Source organism: Pleurodeles waltl, chromosome 4_1 (assembly GCF_031143425.1).
Source record: "Pleurodeles waltl isolate 20211129_DDA chromosome 4_1, aPleWal1.hap1.20221129, whole genome shotgun sequence".
NCBI lineage: Eukaryota > Metazoa > Chordata > Amphibia > Caudata > Salamandridae > Pleurodeles > Pleurodeles waltl.
This window is the reverse complement of record NC_090442.1, coordinates 909,402,606-909,423,471: the sequence shown is the minus strand read 5'-3', so window position 1 is coordinate 909,423,471 and position 20,866 is coordinate 909,402,606. Positions and strand designations below refer to the sequence as shown.

Here is a 20,866-nt window from a genome sequence, read left to right as displayed (position 1 = left end):
AGGACAGCTCTGACATAGGATCAGAGACTGAGACATCAGATACTGAGACAGCACAGCTGCGATCGGGGGCCAGGTAACACTTTCAGGAAGGCCTCGTAAGAAAGGGGAGACTCTCCCCTTTCTTACGAGGCCTTCCCGAACGTGGGGAAGGCCGTTTTCCCCATTGGAGCAGGAAGCGGCCGCAAGGCTGCTTCCTGCTCCGATGGGGAAATCAACATTGTAATGACGTCACAAAGGGGCAGGTGGGGGGCGGGGGGAGACACAAAAGAGCTTCTGTGTCTCCCAGGGACAAAAAAAACAATCCTCGGGTGCAACGCACCAGAGGATTTATTAACCCCCTCCCTGGTGTCGGCCACTGGTCGTGACCCGCACCAGGGAGGTAGTGTGGGCGTCGGCCAGTGTCCGACGCCCGCACTAAAGCGGTTAAACATTTTGTGTGCTAGAAAAAAACCTCTTTCCTACCCCCAGTTTTCAGCAAGATTCTCACATAAATCCTCTAGCTTTAAAGTCAGAGAAATAAAAGTAGACAAGCGCTCTCAGACGCCAACCCCTAACACTTGACCTCGGTCTTCGAATGTACACCAAATGTGACAAGATGAGAACAAGGTTTAAAGTCCTGTTTACAGAAAGGGAATTTGTTGAAGAATACGGATACAGTAAACATGGCTTAGGCAACGGGCGGGACTGCTGAACCTGGAGAGCCTAAAGCAAATAAAGTCAGTAAATAGAAAGAAAATCTGAGTTATAAACCACAAAGCCAATGATAATCAGTGTGCGGAATGCATTCCTAGTTCAACTTTCTGAAAGCCCCAAGTTGTCTGTAGCAAATCATGGTACGTTGTGACGTAAAAAAAAGGTGCTGGCCCACTTCATAGACCTAAATCTGTTGCCGGCTAAATGCACTCCTAGAACAGGGCGCTGCAGCGAGAAGAGGAACATTGTCAACAGAAACATCCCATATCCATGAAATGGGACACTATGCTCCTCCAACTCCAAAATTTTATTACAAGACAGGAGGCTTGTATTATGCTTTTCTTTTCATGCTTTATTTAAACAGCAGCCAAGAACTACAAATCCCAGAATTCCTGGGGGAAAAAACTACAAAACTGTGTCATAAGGGGGCCAACCAATCACACAATGAGCCCCATAATAACTATCTTGACTGAGAGCACCAAGCCCTCTTTTCTTGCTGCTCGCAGTCAAGATAAGTACCCTGCTCGCATTTATGTATTTTTTCTGTTAAGTGATACTGTTTTAAATGGGCTATAACATTTATTTGTTTGTTCTAATCTTTGTATCTGTTACTTGTCTTATCTGGTCTAATTTCTTTCAGTGGGCGCACGCGCCCCTCATTGCGCAGTTCGCGCTGTCAGGCCAGCTGTTAGAACGTTCTTCTCAACGTTCTGACAGCCGCGCCTCAGCCGCATTCCTCGGCTTCCTTCACGCTCCACTGGCAGTCATTATACACGCTTGAGTGCCTCTAACAACGAGCGTGTGTATTTATTACATTCCGCTACCTCACAGCGTGTTCCTTCTTCCCTGCTCGAGAGATTTTCACGCTCGACTTCCTCTGAACGAGCGTTTGATATTTTTATTGACTCTGCCTTACACGCTTGGCTGAATTCCAAGCGTGTTTATCTCCGACTCACTCAGCAGGTATTTCCTAGGCTCCGATGTTAGTGGCACGCCCCTCTCACACCCCCGGCCAGCCTTTTCAGTTTTTTAACCCCTTATTACCGTTTTTCCTTTTTTAACAGGATTGCTGCCTGTTTTTCACCATTTTTAGAGCTGTTTAGCCATTTTTCCTCCCCAAACGTTTTCCTCTTCTATCCCAATATGTCTGAGGAAGACCAAACCCAGTCCATTAAGGATAATTTGAAATCCTTTATTAAGGATTCGGTCCAACACGCTGTTTCAGTGTCTATGTTGGACGTTTCCAAAAATTTGGAAGCCTCTATTTCTAAAATGCTGCACGCACCTAAGGCGAATCCTCTTTTGAGAGGGAAGAAACGTGTCTCTCATTCTCATGGGATTTTAAAAGGCTTTTCCAGTAAATTTGGGCCTCCAACCCGAGAGGCGAATTCTTCGGGGCTCCCTTCCTCCCCCCTTAATATTCTTCATTTATGGGACACGGACAGTGATGGGGACGATTTATTACAGGACACACTAAATGATGATTTTTATGATGGGACTCCGGAGAAAAGGCGAAAAATTTCTCCTCATGAGTATTCCCCTCACTTAGTGCCCGAAGACCTGGTTGACCCTGATGGCGACCCCATGTTTGACCCTATTTCTATCCATCACCCCAATTCCTCAGAATGGTTCCCCTCCGACCATGTTTCGGATTACGTTTCCTTCTATCTCCGCCATCCCCTAGATAAGTCTTCCAGAAACCAATTAAAATCCGAATGTCTCAGACCCTCCCTCACTCGTAAGGTTACAGACACCCCCGCCATTGATCCCAATATGCTTCTCTTCTTCTCTAAATTTGGGGAAGACCCCAAGAAAGGAGTTGACCGAGCCTGGTCAAATTGTCAAGACAGACTTCTGGACTTGGTGGGTCCCCTCACCAGGATCTTTGACCTTGCTGAAGAGGCAAAAATTGAAGGCTCACATGTGGATCCGGATACCCTCTCCAACTGGGCTCAATGGGCAATTTGCATGTTGGGCAACGCCAACTCCTACATTTCTCAGGAACGCCGTAAAAGCCTCCTCCTTAGGATTGATCCCAAACTGAGCTCTCTAGCTTCCAAAGAGGAAGGCCTTAACGCTGATGGTCTTCTCTTTGGAGACTCTTTTATAAAAGAAATGAGCAAGTGCGTATCTACTTTCAATTCCCTGGATAAAGCCCATTATTCTATTAAGATAATTTTTTCCAATCGGGTTTTTGGAAGGGCCGGCAAAGGAAGGAGTCGTTTTGCCGGCCGCTTTTCAGCAAGAGATCAATCCCTCAACAGAGGCTCCTACTCCCAGACAAATCAGCTCGACGTATACCAGGGATACAAACCCCAATTCTACCCCCGCAGGTTCCGCGGTGGCCGTAACAGGGGTTACAGAGCCAAAGGAGAACACCTTGCAGGTAAGAACCTCCAGTTCTGGCCTTCCTCCAGTAGGAGGCAGACTAGCTTTGTGTTTAAACGTTTGGTTGTCGATAACTTCCGACCCTTGGGTAATTCAGACCGTCCAGGGCTATTGCATAGATCTTTATCAGCCCCCTTGTTAGCCCTTCCTTCCTCGTCCTCTCCTTTTTTCTCACGATCAATCTCGCCTCATTCAGGACGAGATACAGGCTTTACTATCAAAGCAGGCTATCGAGGAAGTGGTGTTCGACCCTTCCGGTTTTCTCAGCAATATCTTTCTTGTTCAAAAGAAGAACAAAAAACATCGCCCTGTCATAAACTTAAAGGAGTTCAACAGCTTTGTGGTTTATCACCACTTCAAGATGGAAACTATTCTCCATCTCAGGGATATCCTCCTTCACAACGACTGATTAGTTCGCATAGATCTTCAGGATGCCTATCTTTCAGTATCAGTACATCCTTCTTTCAGGAAATTCCTTCAGTTCCGGTGGGAAACTACCTTCTTTCATTTCAAAACTCTTCCCTTTGGCCTTTCTTCCGCCCCTTGGTGCTTCACCAAGGTACTCAAACCCGTGGTAGCCTTCCTCAGGGCTCAGGGGATAAGGCTTATCGTCTATCTCGACGACTTTCTAGTTATGGATCAGGACAAGTCTTCCCTAATAACTCATCTAAAAATTTGTCAAGACCTTCTTTCTCGGCTGGGCTTCCTTATAAATTTCCAAAAGTCAGCTCTAGTTCCTTCACATACTCTCGAGTTTCTAGGGTTCCTAGTCAACACTACTGAGTCGATTCTCCAACTTCCCCAAGACAAGGTTTCTTTAATAAAGAAGGAAATTTGTCATGCCTTGTCTCTCCCTTGTTCTTCCCTCAGAGCACTGACTCGTCTCGTAGGCCTCCTTTCTTCTTCCATCCAGGCCATTTTTACGGGCCCTCTTCATTACAGAGCCCTCCAAAGGCTCAAGATCCGTCATCTTCAACAAGGACTGTCATATTCGGATCAGGTTGTCCTCGACGTAGAATCCAGGGAAGAACTCACATGGTGGATGAGTCATTTAGACGCCTGGAACGGGAGAACAATTTTCTCTGCTGCCCCAGATCTTGTCTTAGAGTCAGATGCAAGTCTGACAGGCTGGGGCGCAAGATGTGGTCCACTCTCGACTGGAGGACCATGGTCCGCTCAGGAGTCGTCAATGCACATAAACTGTTTAGAGATCCTTGCAGGTTCCTTTGCCATCCAGTCCTTTACCAAAGACAGGGTAAGATGCTCCATTCTTCTCAGAATGGACAATTTATCGGCCGTAACTTACATCAACCGCCTGCGCGGGACACAATCCAAACCTTTGGCTCTCTTAGCCAAAAGTCTTTGGGAGTTTTGTCTTCACAAAAATATTTCGGTCAAAGCGGAATATCTCCCAGGGAACCTCAATGTAGTGGCCGATTGGTTCTCAAGACACTCCCAGGACTCAAGCGATTGGCGGCTTCACCCTTTCATATTCAATCGTCTTTCTTCTACCTTCGGTACAATGTCAGTAGGCCTCTTTGCCTCAAGACTCAACTCCCAACTTCCCAAATTTTTCAGTTGGAGACCAGATCCTTTAGCCTTGGCTTCCAACGCTTTTCTCCAAGCATGGCCTCCTTCTCTTCTGTATGCCTTTCCCCCCTTCCTCTTTACTGCTCCGGTCCTAGCACAAGTTCGCAGACAACGTGCCTCCCTAGTTCTAGTCACCCCTTTCTGGCAGTCTCAACCTTGGTTTCTGACCCTTTTAGAACTCTCGTCAGATCTTCCAGTCCTGATCCCTCCTTTCCCAGATCTTCTTTTGAATCCCCAGGGGCTTCCTCACAACCTCGTATTACAAGGTTCCCTATTTCTCATAGCTTGGAGAATTTTGTGGCTTCCTGGAGAACCCCAGGAATTTCAGAACAGGCTGTCCATTTCATCCAACAATCCTGGGCTCCGGGTACTTCAAAGGTCTACCGTTCAGCCTGGTCGGTATGGTGTAGCTGGTGTGTGGACAGAGATTCCAATCCCGTTTCAGCTGACGTTACCTTGATTGTAAATGTTCTAGCTTCCTTAGCCTCTCAGGGCAAAGCGTACCGTACCGTCAGTACATATAGATCCGCGATCGCTTCAGAATATGTCAGGGTGGATGGTAGACGAGTGGGAGAACACCCTTTAGTTTGTCGTCTCCTAAAAGGAATACGTTTTTCCAAACCTCCAGCTCCTAAATATAATACTATGTGGGATGTGAACTCTGTCCTTCGTCTTCTGGTTTCTTGGCCCGATAATCCTGACCTATTGTTGAAATATTTGTCTGCTAAACTCACTATGCTCCTCTGTCTTGTTTCCATCAAACGGGTTTCAGATGTAAAGGCTTTGGATGTTTCCTCCTTTCATTTTTCCGCTTTCGGTGTGTATTTTAATGTAGCTACGCGTACTAAGACTAATTTGTCTTCTGTCCTTTATCCCTTCTTTCCCTCTCAACCCAAACTGTGTGTTGCTAATTGTTTGAAAACTTACTTTTCACGAACTTCAGATCTCAGGGTTGCTTCCTCATCTCAATTGCTGATTTCCTTTCAGAAGCCCCACAAACCGGTCTCAACCCCCACTTTAGCTCATTGGGTCAAGTGGCTGATGGCTTTGGCTGGTGTCCCTACCGATATTTATGGTGCCCATTCCGTTAGAGGAGCTACGGCTTCTCAAGCCTTTTGGTCCGGGGCTAGCTTGCATGATATCCTTAGATCTGCAGATTGGTCTAATGTTAGTACATTTAGAACTTTCTATTGTAAACCTGTTGATCATCCTTTGCAAAATGTTATTTCTTCGCTTTGAACAAGCATAATACGAGCCTCCTGTCTTGTAATAAAATTGAGATTTTCCTAGCCTTGGTGTCAGAAAGGCTAGATTTTATTAAAGACAAGGAGGCGAATATTATCCCTCCTCTTCTAACCCTCCCTGTTCTTTTGTTCCAGTTGCCTCAGCTGCAACCAACAACAATGCTTCTGGCTGACCAGCTTCCATCAACTTCTCGTTCTGGACCTCCATTTCAATCATCCGGATCTGCAGGACATTCTCCTTTCCTCAAGACTTTCTGCATAGACTTCCTTTCTGCATTTTTGACTTTCCATCCCGACACCTGGCTCCTGGTGGGACTACGAGTCCCAGGAGCACTCTTCAACCAGAGGGGGCTGAACACTGCATCGCGGGCGCTACAAAGCGCGCCGCAACACCCCGGGGCATCTTTCCATCCCGACACCTGGCTCCTGGTGGGACTACGAGTCCCAGGAGCACTCTTCAACCGGAGGGGGCTGAACACTGCATTGCGGGCGCTACAAAGCGCACCGCAACACCCCGGGGCATCTTTCCATCCCGACACCTGGCTCCTGGTGGGACTACGAGTCCCAGGAGCACTCTTCAACCGGAGGGGGCTGAACATTGCATCGCGGGCGCTACAAAGTGCACCGCAACACCCCAGGGCATCTTTCCATCCCAACACCTGGCTCCTGGTGGGACTATGAGTCCCAGGTGCCCTCTTCAACCGGAGGGGTCTGAACACTGCATTGCGGGTGCTACAAAGCGTCCCTCAACACCCCGCGGCGCGGGACGCACGTGGGCCGCGCCCGGTCGAAGCCCGGGCCGAGGGCGGCCCGTCTGTGCCCGTCAGAGACCGACAGAAGGCCGGGCTGGGCAATTCCCCTTTGTTGTAAGGTAGGATTTTCTACATTTCAACTTTGTGCAGACATTTCCTCTTCTAGGCTTTAGGTATTTTTAAGTTTGAGCGAACTGCTCCTATGGGGAAACGCAAGGCCAGAAATAGCCCACCAGGGGGAAATGCCCAGCCCAAGATTCCCAAGTTGTTCAAAACACCTTGCGCTCCGTCTGACTGTGTGGTAGATGATATTGACACTTTAATAGAGGAAGTGGAGGCCTTGTTGACCAAAAAAGACAAAGATCCACAGAAGTGCGTAAAAAAATGGCACCCTTTCAACTTTCCTAAAACCCTGTGACAAGGGAAAGATTCCTACCAGACCTTCGCCTTGCCAAAGTAAAGCGGGCGTACACAGAGTCCCGTCAAGTGTGGAGGAAACCCCAGCCAGAAGTGTGATTGTCCATGAGATCCTGTGTTCAAACCGCTTCTCTGTTTTGGAGTCCCTGGGTCATAATGATGATCTGGGTGTTCTTAATGACCAAGCCACAAGTCAACATTCTATTCTTTCCACGCAGAAGGACTTGTTAACCCTTGTCATAGAATTAAAAGAGGAAGTGAAAGACCTAAAGTCTTCTCTAGCTGAGGTCTTGACTCTACTGCGTTCTAAAAGCACCTCTATGGAACTTTGCAACCCAAATAATCATGAGCCATCCACTAAAACCAGGCCTTGCAAAGCATCTTTTCCTAGGGAAACTAAGGAAAAATCTTCACTACGGGCACTTTGTGCCCAGGCTCAGGAAAACTCTGCTTTATCATCTGGCCAGAGTAGTCCCTTTGGAGCAAAAAATATTCACCAATCAATATTGGATCACCCTAAGCATACAAGGGTTGTAAATCGTGCTCAAAATACACTCCAGCCCAGAGTCTGTGACTATGACAATTTATATGTGCAGGGTTCCATCTGCAGCAACAGATACTAAGGAAGATATGATGTCCCTAAAAAACAAAGTCATACATTGGATTCGGCACACTCGCCAATGTAGCTCTGTAATACACTCAGACATAATCTTTGCCCAGCGATATCCTGCATCGGAGGGCCAATTTGATACGATAAAGCTGTTGTTATCTACCCCTGATCTGGTAAGATGTCTTCTATCCCTAGAAACGAGAAATCCTTTGAAAAATGGTTCGAAGATCTACTTCAAAAGTTGCTGGCCTGAAGAAGACCATGTGCCAACTATGAACTCACTAGATCCTAAGAGACCTTTGGTCCATTCCAACAACCAGGACAGTCCCCCCGTGAATGTTTCGACAACACCAAAGAGTCCTGTCCAATTATTCCGGGCAGTTGAATCTGACTGACTTATTCCCGAATGGGGTCAAACGGAGTTCCCCAATCTCATATCTCCTGGGGAAAAGGGGGCCCCACCAGAGCATCCTGTTGAAAGGAGGGAGAAACTTATAGTCCCAGGCATAAAAAGGTTATATTTAACTCTATCTCCAAAAACTCCAATGGTAATATGTGCAGTTCTACACCCTCACTGAAGAAGAATGTAAGCGATGGGCATTTAATTCCAAACCTTTTGTCATGGAATTTGGCAGGAATGCGTACTAAACTAGTTGACCCAGACTGGGGGGTCTACATAGACAACTTTGACATTTGCTTTTTTCAAGAAACATGGATGATAGATAATGTATTCAGGCAAGGTTTCAAATCCTACTGCAAACCAGCAAGCCCCTCCCCGATGGGGAGACCTGCTGGAGGGCTTATCATATGGCTGAAGACCACAGTTAAGGGGAAAATTAAAGAAATTGAAGTGGATTCAGAGGATATATTGGCCTTATCCATACAGCAGAAGTGTGGTTCTCTTCTACTTTGCGTTAACATCTACAATAGACCAGGCCCCCTAAACAAATTGTCTACAACTTTTTATGCACTAAATGCTCTAGTTTCAGAACATATAAGTTTGCACCTTATTTTTATTGTAGGGGACCTAAATGTAACACTTGAACCAAACTGTGCTTTCTCAGAAGTAACTCAATTAGAAGACGCAGCATGGAATATCCCGCCTTTTTCCTCTGGAAAGAAACAGGTTAAGTCAAATAGTAGAGTGCTCCAATTTATTCACTTTATGATCACCCATGGCCTTCGCCCTGCGAACGGCCGTTTTCCCTCGGACACACCTGCTAAGCACACTTTTTTCAGAGGTCAGTACAGTAGTACATTGGATTATGCAGTAATTGATACAAGAATTTGGTTCTGTATACATGATATGTATGTAGGAACACAGTATACTAGCGACCATGCCCCAATTTTAGTCACCTACGAGGGCTTAATTCTAGAAAATGAGGACATCCATTGTAACAACAGAGTTTCCTTGCCCCTTACACTCTCCTCTAACAAACGTATCCTGAAATGGTAGTGCTTCCAAAAGTCAACAAAATTGCAGAAGACAATGCGCGATATAGTATCAACACATCAGCTTGTCGAAACCCCTTCTTCACACTCTCCAAATGAGATCTTGAATCTCCAAACGGCCTTATTTGTTACCTTACGGGATCTTTTTCTAAAAACTGGTAGCGAAGCCAAACACCCGGTGCGCTTCTGTCACAGGTGGTTCGATAAAACATGCAGGATTGCTAAAAACGGCCTGACCAAAGCGATCAAATCAAGAGATAACACCTTGATAATTAATGCCAGACGAGATTATGCATTAGCAATAAAGCATGCCAAAAATAATTGGGAAATGGCTGCCTGGCAGAATCTACTGACAGCAGCCAGGGAAAAGCACACAAAACTCTTCTGGTCTCTGGTAGCCTCTAACGGGCGAAACCAGGGCCATAGAATTGACTGCCATATCCACGCCGATACTTGGGCTGATCACTTCACGAAACTCTATGAAGAGGAAGTTCATGTTCCTGAGGTGTACAAAATGGGCTCCCCCTCTGAGAACAACCTTATGCCATTTACACTATCTGAAACGAGAAAGCCCATTATGGCCCAAAAAGCGGGAAAGGCTCCCAGTCTCGATGGTATTCCCGCTGACTTGTATAAATCTGACCCAGGGTCCCATACATAAATAAAGTATCAAATGCAGTCTTGGCCACTGGAAATTATCCTTGCACCTGGAGGGGTGCTATCATTATACCCATCTACAAAAAGGGAACTAGATCTGACCCAATAAATTACAGGCCAATTAGTCTTTTGGATAATCTCCAAAAAATATTCTGCCATCAGATTTTGATGAGAATCAAGGTCTGGATGCAAGAATCACAAATCCTGAGTGACTTCCAAGCTGGTTTTAGGGAAAAAATGAGCACAATTGATCAGATATTCAGATTCCTCACGATTAAATGGAAGTCTGTCGATCTCGAAGGAAGGAAGCTATTCGTAGCTTTCGTGGACCTTAGATCTGCATTTGACCTGGTCCCACGCCAAAAGCTATGGGAGGTACTGGATAGAGCAGGACTCCCACGCACGCTATTAAATACAATCAAAAGCTTGTATAATAAGACCTTTGCGAAAGTTAGATGGGGAGTAAATGGGGAAGTAACAAGAGAGATCTCAATCAAAAGGGGAGTGAGACAAGGGTGTGTTTTGGCCCCAACCCTCTTCTTAATATTTATAAACGCTTGTATTCCTTATCTATTTGCTTGTGACAACGATGCCCCCAAACTAGGGGGGTGAAGACACCATGCCTGCTCTTCGCGGATGATACATTATTGTTATCCCAAACTGCTTCCGGATTAGCAAACTTACTCCAAAAATGTACGTCCTTCTGTAAAGACCACGGCCTTGAAGTTAATTCTATGAAAACAAAGTATATGATCTTCGGTGACAACAAACACAAAGTAAGAAAGAGTATCTTTACGGAAGGGGTAGAGCTGGAGAGAGTCGCAGAATTTGTGTATTTGGGGGTCAGACTGGAGGATACGCATAGATGGCAGGCACAGATAACAAGGGCACATATGTCGCTGAAGCAGAACCTGGGTGGTGTTCTGAGATTTGCAAACAGGTCCCCTAGGAAATATACAAGTTACAAGCAAGAGGGAATGCTCTTTATGGAGCAGAGCTATGGGGACATGGTAACCTAAAGGATTTGGAGATCGCTGAAAACTCTTTTATAAAGTCTATTCTCAGAATACCCACGAGTTCCCCTACGTTGCCTATCCGCATGGACGTGAACCTAGATTCTATTGCACACATAGCAGCGCTGAAACCAATATTATACTGGATCAGAATATGGTCCTTGGATACACTTAGCCCGTATAGGACATGGTTGAAAGCCTTGATTAGTGGAAACTATACGGAAAAAATCCCATGGTGCAAGTACGTTAGGGCATGTCTGACTAAACTGGGGCTGGCCCATTTCTGGACGGTCCCCAAAGATTTACCCAAAAATGCGGCACACGTTGTAAAGGATGTATACTGGCGGTGGCTAAAAGGGGGTAATCTAGCAGAGGCCCCCTTAGGTAGTTTGACAGATAACTGATGTAAACTTAAGTGTCACTACGAGTTTGAACCATACATGGATCTGACTACATTCCCTCGAGCCCGCGCCCTTTACATCAGATTCAGGCTAGGCTCGCTGCCGTTACGTTCTTTCACCTGTACTTGGTCTAAAGATGTTCTTTATGCCAATCTTTGTCCGATGGGCTGCGGCTTTCCTGAATGTAGTGCACATGTATTATTCCATTGTCCTGCATATGACAAACAACGAATCAAATGGATTGTACCTCTCTGTAGAATCATGGGCTTCCAGAATTGTTTTACTGCCCTTCAAATTTTTAGGTCTAACACCGAGGGCATGGTGGCATTTGCCATAGCAAGCTATTTAGAAGAAATTTGGTGTGTTAGATCAAAAATGTTAGTCATCCCATTAATAGGAGTATATAATGGGAATGCTTTCTATTTATATTTTACTCTATCTGTCGTTTTTAACTAGGATTATATTTGTGCTATGATATTTATCATGGAAAACTTAATATTTTTTTTATGACGATTTTATATGGCATGATTTTAAAGGGAAAATGTTTTACGTGCAAGGACTCTTATCCACAGTCTATTTTTTGCAAAATTGTGTTTTTTATGATGTGCTTTTATGGTACTTGTGTTTTACCGAAATAAAGCTAAAATGACGATGACGACTCTTTATGGTTTACTATGGTTTTTCTCAGATTATTCCATTGACTGATATTGACAAGAAAAGAGGGCTTGGTGCTCTCAGTCAAGATAGTTATTATGGGGCTCATTGTGTGATTGGTTGGCCCCATTATGATGCAGTTTTGTAGTTTTTTTTTCCCAGGGATTCTGGGATTTGTAGTTCTTGGCTGCTGTTTGAATAAAGCATGAAAAGAAAAGCATAATACTCGCCTCCTTGTCTTTAATAAAATCTAGCCTTTCTGAGACCAAGGCTAGGAAAATCTCAATTGTAGATAAAGACGAGTACCTTCCCTCTTATCCTTGCCACAGAAACATTGACGCAGTGCTTAGGAAATTGTCAGCCAGTTTACCCATGCTGCCAGATTTTGCATACCTGTCCTTGCAGCCCTCAGTAACTTACCTCATTAGCAATTTGACCTCGTTTGGGCGCCTATTCAACTAGTTGATTTGCCATTTGAAAAGTAGACAAGCTTATATTTACTCGTCGTTGCTATTAGTAGTTAGATGCTTTATTACTAGATGTGTGGGTAGTTACTGGCTAATTTATTAATAGTGATGCAGCAAACCAGATTGTTTTTTTTCGTCAGCTGTGAAACTATTGATTAAAAAAAAAAATGCTGTAATGCAATCGCCCCTGTAATTCTAACACACCCATGCTTGACAGCACCTACATTCCAATGAATATTTTTATTTCCGATATATTTCAAAAGGCAATAAAATGATGGAGAAAATGGAAGCAAAGTGTTTTTTGAAACTTGAGTTTGTGTCATTAATGTTTTGCAAATCACAGTATTTTAAGAGTGCGGCCAATTCACACAGAGAAAAGTAAAAATACAGGCAGAGTATTGCGTTTCCGCCTGAACGCACTTTTTTTCTAATTCACAAAACTGGTGTGGTAGCAGGCCTGGAATGCCACGCCAACAGCTTGTTTCCAGGCATACCATTTCAGCTGCCATGCGACTTTCTAAGCTACCTATTCCCCTGCGTGTGAATGTACATAGCGTGCAACTCAGCACAGTTGGAAGGGCAGCCGCATGTGCAAAGCCACATTTTGTTTCTGATGGGAGAAACATTATCCCTTTTGAGAAAGCCATGCAACTAAACTAAAAATCTAGAGGCGATTCTTTCTCCTTTAGAACCTTAAAAGGGGAATCTCTGACCATTCCCAGTGTTTGAAGGCGTCCGTTCTCGGGCTGTTAATGGACACAAACAAACGTTTGTGGACATTCACAGACTTGAGGCCTTTGTACTCCCACGTGCCAGCTCTTGTGTGGGATTTTCTACTTTGGATTTCTCCACACTCGCGGTAGAGAAACACCCATCGGGAATCCTTTTGTGATTTTTCTGACAGGGATAAATGAAGGATTTCCCGGCCGTACATGCACTTGTAAATCATGAACGTTCTGCTCACCAAATTGTAGCGCCAGGAGACGGGAGTGTACTGTTTGTCATTTAAAAATGTCGTTCTGCTGGATACGGTGTTTTTTTTTTTTAACTTCTTTTATTTTGTTTTGTTTCGCAGGTCGGGATGGGAAATGCAGATTATATTGCGGTGTTTTTGCACGTGTTGCTGCCCATTGCATTTGAGGTACTTTAATTGGGTGAAGTGGACACATTATGTAGTGCGCGGTGTGCACATAATAGAGCCTTCTAGTTGTGAGGGGGTAAAGAAAAGAACAGCCTTCTTGTGAGACTATGATGCCCCAGTGCCTGTGCTGAGCCGTGCTTCTCTTGGTTTGTGCAAGCTGGAGCACAAACACCTAAATGGTAACACTGCTTTGTAAACCACAAAGGTTTGGATGGCTCCGTATGTATTTCCCATGTTTACCTAAAAAATGTCTGTTTGTAAATGCATTAAATATTAGGAAGTAAACACGGACAATTCATCATTAGAAATTCTAATTTCAGACCTGAATCTTGTCTAATTTATGTACATATTTTTCGTAATAGTCATTGTGTTCCTGGTGGCTTCAAACATTTTCAATATTCACAACATAACATGACAATGAGACAGCAGTCAGATTGAGGTTTCAATCTAAGGATGATCTACAAGTTGACGGTATAATTGTAGCAAGTGTGGATGAAGGATTCCATCTGGTATTTTTATCAGCAAGATCTCACTCGGATAAAGAGTGCATGGAAGAGTGTGATCAGAAAGTGCTGTTGGAAATAGCTCAGTCCATTCCCGGCAGATGCAGGCACTTTCAGAAATAATAAAATCACTAGGAGAAGAGAACAAAGAGACAGTGAACTCAATATGTGTTGAAAGTTGTTAAAGTACAGATAATGTATACACACGCATGATGACTCGGTTGGATTTGGAGGTTCCTTTCCTTTCCTTCTGTGGTAGGTCTGTCTGCTTTGATGAACTGTTGGCCAGTTATTCGAATTCATTGACAAAGCAGATGTTTTGGGGCCCACACAGGTGCTGTAATGCCACAGTGGCGTGCAAGTCTCATAAGAACAACTATTTTAGGTTGTCTTCCCATTCTAATGTGGTGCCATACTCAAAACAGTAGAAGCCAGTTTGAAACACTATGCCCAGGTTTGACAATTGGAAGGCAAGTATATATACACAAATGATCCATAGTGGCATATGGTTAACAAAAATGTAAATAACAAGAAATGTCAAAGAAGCAAACTGCACATCCCTAAACTCCTGAACTATTTTTTTCCTCCTCTTTTTATTTCACCATTATGAGTGATTGTTCCGGGCTCTCGTACTGGAAATGTTAATGCATTACTGTACCTGTCGCTCAGTGCATAATGTGCTCTTTTTCGTTACTGTGCCGTATCCTCCAAATCCTACCATGTACTGCAGTGTACTCCATAATTAGGCAGCTGCTTTCATCTTCTCATCTGAATAATTGCCAGTCCAAAGTTGCTTGATGCACAATTTGAATGGTGTTTTCAGAATTGATTTACCACAGTAGTAAGTGAACCCTATCACAATCCCTGCTTCAGCCTGACGCATGATCTCTCTGCCTTTCAGTATTGCCAGTAAATACCATCTCCATGGTCCTACAAGAGGGGTTTTACAAGAAACTACTCAAAGACACATATTATTATTAGGATGTGAAGATCCAAAATGTATCTAATTATCCTTTTAGTATTCGGAGCCTGTGTTTTGTGGTGTTTTGTAAATGGATGTACATTGACTCTTATTTTCTCCTGCTCACAGTTTAATCCTGAACTGGTTCTGGTCTCATCTGGATATGACTCGGCAATTGGTGATCCTGAAGTAAGCTATAGAGATGCTTGTTTGTCTTTTACAGTTCTTGACTCCGAGTATAGATGTAAAATATGGAAGTTCAGCTGCAAAACTCACACTACTGACATCATGTTCTGTGACAAATCCTGTGTCTCCGCAATTTATTGTACTGTTTAATGGTTTCATGGTATCATAGTCAAAGACCCACTTTGAAGCCTTTGTCTCTGCATTTAACCAAGAAAAACGAGAACCGACTTCAAGAGTAAGAAGTAAAGTTTGAAAAGAGATCACACTTTAATTTCTGATAAGGGTGAAACTTCTTTCAGAGATATAACTAACTGTGACAGAAGCCTTGTAGCTGGCAACCTTGATGAAGTGTTCATGACAATTGATGGGATTTTAGGGGTATTCTGAGCCAGTTCTTTGCTGACTTTAAAGACAAAGAGTGCCAGGGTGCCTGTGAGGACAGACAAAGACAGCGGTGCATTTAAGCCTTCAACAAGCTGCTTTCTGATATCTCCATTGCAGACCATTTCCTTAGTTGATTTATTGCAAGACAAGTACGTTTACCTCATGGACTGCCCTACTATTTGGAAATGCATCTGCTTTCAGCACAGTAGTTTTATGTTACTTAGGGAGGTATACAGGGTGGACATTGAGGTCTGTGTTAACTTGGTGGACTCCACGTATGTCCTATGGGTATTTGCCATTCGTTTTGGATTAGATTTCCTTTGTCCAGTATATGTTAACAGAACATTGCATGTGTTGCTGAAGAATTCTCACAATTCTTATGAAGCTAAGAACATCTTGTTCTGCTTAGTCTTGCTTTAGTTTTTGTGGTTCTTTGTAGTCATTTTTATAAACAATAGAACATATCTGTAGTTGCAATTGAAACATAATTTGCCATAATTTTGATTGAGGAACATCTCACAAATGTATATTTTATATTCTGTAAGCCTCATTAAATAAGATCCCAGTTGAATTGCAAAGATGTCTGTCATATCAGATTAAACATTTTCCCACCAATGCCCCCATATTCTTCTGTGTGTATTGGGGCATCCTCTGGATTGGTAAAGTGTTTATTTTGCTTTGGAGCACCAGTACATACACCTCAGCCATAGCTCATGTGTAGGAGCTGTCTCTGACGCCCAGTATTTAGCTTGATCTCTTTTTTACCAAGAGCTTACTCAAACACACAAGAATGATGTCTCCTTAAGTCTCCAGTCTCGTCCAGTGCCAGCCAATAGTATCATCTTGGGTGAAAACACATTTGATCGTCATATGATTGTGTCATTTGGTATGGTCATTTCACATAAATGAAGTCTCCCATTTCCGTCTGGAAGCTGCGGAAATTGGGGATTATGCTCTTCCCATTTTCCATAGCCGCCTGGGTGTGAAATAGTGAAGTAAGTCCTATATAGGCGTTTGAATGGCACCAGTCTCAATCAAGCTGAAATAGCCAGTTCACAGGGTGTGAAAAATGCATTCCCCCGATCAGCATCGTCTAAAGGGGCATTTCCTCCTCCCACTATGTTCTCATGGCGGATAAATTGTATGGAGAATTAGCTACAATTGCGCTGTATGGTCTCGAGACTCCACTCCTGTTTAGACTTCCCATCATTAAATAAGTCTCCATGGGCTGTGTTCCATTAGTGCAGTATGCACCATGGACATACCCGAACTGGACTAATCTTAAGAACTGTGATTTATGAAGTTCGTATGCTTCCTGCAGTGCAGCAAAGGACATTATACCACTCCTATCTAATGTATCACCCGGTCATATTATCCCAGTGTGAGACTGTTTCAAGGCCCTAATCGTAGCTTCTATGTGCACTAGTCAATGCCCTTTTGATAATACGCATTTTGTTTTTGTGTACGGATCAGCTCAAGAATATACATTCTGCATGAACATATTCAAAGGATAGGGCAACGGGGGACACCTTGAATCTTTCCACCATTTATGTCTCTAAAAGGGGAGTGTAAAAGGAAATGTAGTCACATTCTGTCCAGTTCTAATATGGGTAAATGGCTCATATTTTGCCAGCACTCTGATACCTCTGACACATTGAATTCTTACCCTAGGACTAAACGTAACTGAAAGGTTCCATAGCCCCACCGTCAGGGCTGCTTGTCTACTATGAAAATAATAATACGCTGGTCACAGAGCTCTCACTACCTTGGATGCACCATTTGTCTCTTTGTGCAGCTCTATTGCTAACAACATGCCACTATAATTTCCATAGAGCTCTTTTTTTATAGAAATAAAGTGTGTATGAGTTTGTATTATTTAACAGTCCTTGTGATCAAGTACCAGTGACATAATTTACAGCTGTCGAGAACCACCAATATGAACTACTCTTTTTACCACATATTTCCTGCTAGTTAATTCTAATTTCTGTGTTTGATTCCAGGGTTGCATGTGCGCCACTCCCGAGTGTTTCTCTCATCTTACACATTTCCTCATGCAGTTAGCTAATGGAAAATGTTGCATAGTCCTGGAGGTAAGAATGGTATCCAGTTAATATGTCTTGACGATTATTTCATTCATCACTTTCGGTAGAAGTTTCTGTGTGGCTGTATATATGATTCTCTGTATGATTTTCATTGAATCCATGCAGAGCTTAAACTACATAGGAGGTAAAGCAGAACCTTTACGGACACCATGGATCACAGAGGCGGTTTAGAATATACGGCTCTGTATTGTAGCCTGTTGTTTTCAATTAGTCAGTGTGGCTTGGAACAATCTCCCCTGGAAGCACAGGTAGATCCATAGGATCTGCAGTAGTCTGTGATGATTGCTCATTTTTAAAGCTACCAATAAGTTCATTTACATCAGTGTTGTCCAACCTTTTTATCGCCGCGGACCGGTAAATGTTTGATAATTTTTCCGTGGCCCGCTTGTCCCATTGTGTGACAAGCGGGCCACGGAAAAATTATCAAACATTTACCGCCCGCCACAGTGGGGCGGCCCGGTGCCGATTGATCCACGGACCGGCACCGGTCCGCGGCCTGGGGGTTGGGGAACACTGATTTACATCATAACACACACAGCCCTATCATATCATGTATTGGATATCAAGGTTTTTGAGAGTCAGTTTCAGTGCTGCACCCACTATGATGGTCTGATTGATAGGGTGCCAGGAGATTGCTTTCTTTAATGTTTTTGTTGAACTTTATGACTGGGCATCTCTCAAGAACGTTTGCTCACCAAGGAAGATTTGACACAGACTGAACAGAAGTCAGACTGTTTAGATTTGCTTGTGGATCTTTAGACAATAAATTTGAATGTGTCAACGAACATTCTCATAAAGAACTTTTTAACAAGTCATCACCATTGTTTAGAAAATATCAAAACATTTTCTTTGAGGTAAAATGTCTGTTTTAAGTACTGAAGGAAGTTTGTTAGGTTAGCTTTTGTTATTAAGGACAATATTGTCCAACGTTTGGTTGCATAGTGTAAAGAAATTGGTTGCCCATTTGGCCATAACGAGAGGGTCGACACAGTATAGGACTCCCAGGAGGCCTCCCGCATACACAGATCACACTGTGACCAACCCTTTCCAAAACGGGGACAAAATTAATTTCTGAGGGTTTCTTGACACAGAAAATCGATGAGGGAATAGATCAACTGAATTGAGGTGCTCCAAACTCAGAAGAACAATAAAGGACCCAAGTGAGCATAGCACAAGTCTTACTAGTCTATCAGCAAGTTGAGATGTCTTACCTTCGCTCATCTTTAGAAGTGCTTAGTCTAGTGTTACTTCACAGAGACTGCCAGCAGCCATGAGATGCCTGGGTGAGTGGTCTCCACAAGAAACATTCCCAAGCTGAAGTGAGCGAGGCAGTGTAACAGTGGGGGACTGTGGAGATGGTGCATGCAACCACCTTGCACTATGCTGTGCCTGGTAGTCAGTTGAAAAGGGCACTGTGGTGTGAGGTGAGTGAGCAACATTGATGAGTCAGAGGGGCTCCTTACACCTAGGGATTGATGCTGCGTTTCTATACCTTGCCCAGTGGCAGGCATATTGGTGAGGTAAGCAATCGTAGATCATGGGGAAATACAGTGACTCTTCAATAATAAGATGTCAGACACCAACACAGACTTACACCATTTCAGACCACATGATTAGGCAGGCAAATTAAGGGGGGTAACATTTTTTTATACAACACATGAAAAGAAAACTGGGTGAAATTACAACATAATGTAACACTACAGCCCCAGCTGTGAAATAGTCACACTGTAGGACTGCACACTCTCACTTGATGGTGATTCTACCACTTAAAATACAGATGGCTAGTGTAAGAACTCCTTTCAGAGGGCCACAGGACACGCAGGCATACTGGGCCTGACTGTGATGGTTGAGGTCTTTTACTCCTGATGTCCCAGGGTCTGTCCTACTATGGATCCTGCTCAGCTGGGCCAAGTACACCTTCTGCATTTGACTCTGTTATAGCTGTGGATGAGCAGTCAAATGCTCCCTCTGGCTAAAAGTGTTAGACACTGGTCAGTGAAAATGACTCATAACTCAAAGCGCACTCACTAATGTCAGTAAATCAATGTCCAGTCAAACACTTGCAATTATGTATAAAAAGAGGTATATTTTTCTAACTCATTCAAAGAAATAACGACATTCTGTAAGCTTACCCTACAAAACTCCTGAGGTTGGGGCTCTACTGTTTATCTGGCAAATCCTTGTCCCACTATTGTCCTTACAGTGTGATTGAGAATATTCCCTCTTCACTGGTGGCCGCATCTGGGGAGTGCTCACTAGTAGGCCTGACTCAAGAGCCCCTTTTGACACTTCAGGAAATAGTCACTGGTGTCTGTGGTGCTGCAGCATAGCTCAGTCCAGGCTCCAGCTCAGTCCATTGCAGCCATTTCTTGGCATAGGGGGTCACCGAATCACTTCAGCACAGTGGCAACGGCCCGATCGATGCACAGCCATCACCTCACATATTGCACTGGGAATCCTGTAGGTAAGGCTCCATACTGGACCTCACTCCTAGTGTTCTCCTCTTCCTCATAAGGCACACTGTCTAGTCATCACTCCAGAGCAGGTGGTCTTGGTTTCCCTGGGTGTTCTTTCCTCACCCAGCAGGAAGACTAGCAGGCCTTGGCCCCCAGTCTTTGCCACAGGCAGAAGTCTTGTAGAGCTTCCCCTTCTCACACAACCCATTTGGCTGCTTGGCAGATGACAAGTTTTGGGGTCTCAAACTTCTCTTCTTTTAGTCTACTTCTAGATACCAAATGTGATTTGGGGTCTGGATCTTTGAATTTATATGTTGGTGTTCTGCTTCTTTTGTAGTGTACTTTGTTTCTCTCTCTTCTTCCTTTAGAAAAGCTGTCACAGCTGGAGACAATTGGAAACTGATAGCCCCATACACAGGCCATAGTAGTTACTAGAGGTAACACCTGGATGTCAGCCACAGTGATATGTGCATCAAAAGGCCGATCCTGGGCTTCCATCACTGCTCTTCATGATTCCCTTGTCAGACCCATCTCCTTCCTGGTATATGCTTGAGGCCCTTCTTTGTGATCTATCAATGAATCACAGAGCACCATTTTGAAGTGTACAGGGGAATCTCCCTGTCTCCCTTCCTCAGCCTGTCTCACCCAGCTCACAAGAATGCAGCAATACACAAATCTGTATGGGTGATTCCTCTACTCATGTCTTCACCAGGCAGGCCTGGGATTCCCAAAATGGAACCCAGGGTCCTCCATGTAGCGTGCCATTGCAGGCACACTTTGCATGCACTCATTGTA

At 44.0% G+C, this 20,866-nt stretch overlaps 1 protein-coding gene across 2 annotated transcripts in view; it reads left to right on the top strand.

Annotated features, from left to right (window-relative positions):
• The window catches only part of HDAC10 (histone deacetylase 10), a 298,704-nt gene that overhangs the window by 152,924 nt on the left and 124,914 nt on the right, over positions 1-20,866 (top strand). For both annotated transcript variants that reach the window (XM_069229661.1, XM_069229660.1), the window contains 3 exons: positions 13,414-13,479; positions 15,073-15,132; positions 17,514-17,603. In XM_069229661.1, coding sequence (XP_069085762.1) covers positions 13,414-13,479; positions 15,073-15,132; positions 17,514-17,603 — 216 coding nt within the window. The remainder of the gene's footprint in view (positions 1-13,413; positions 13,480-15,072; positions 15,133-17,513; positions 17,604-20,866) is intronic.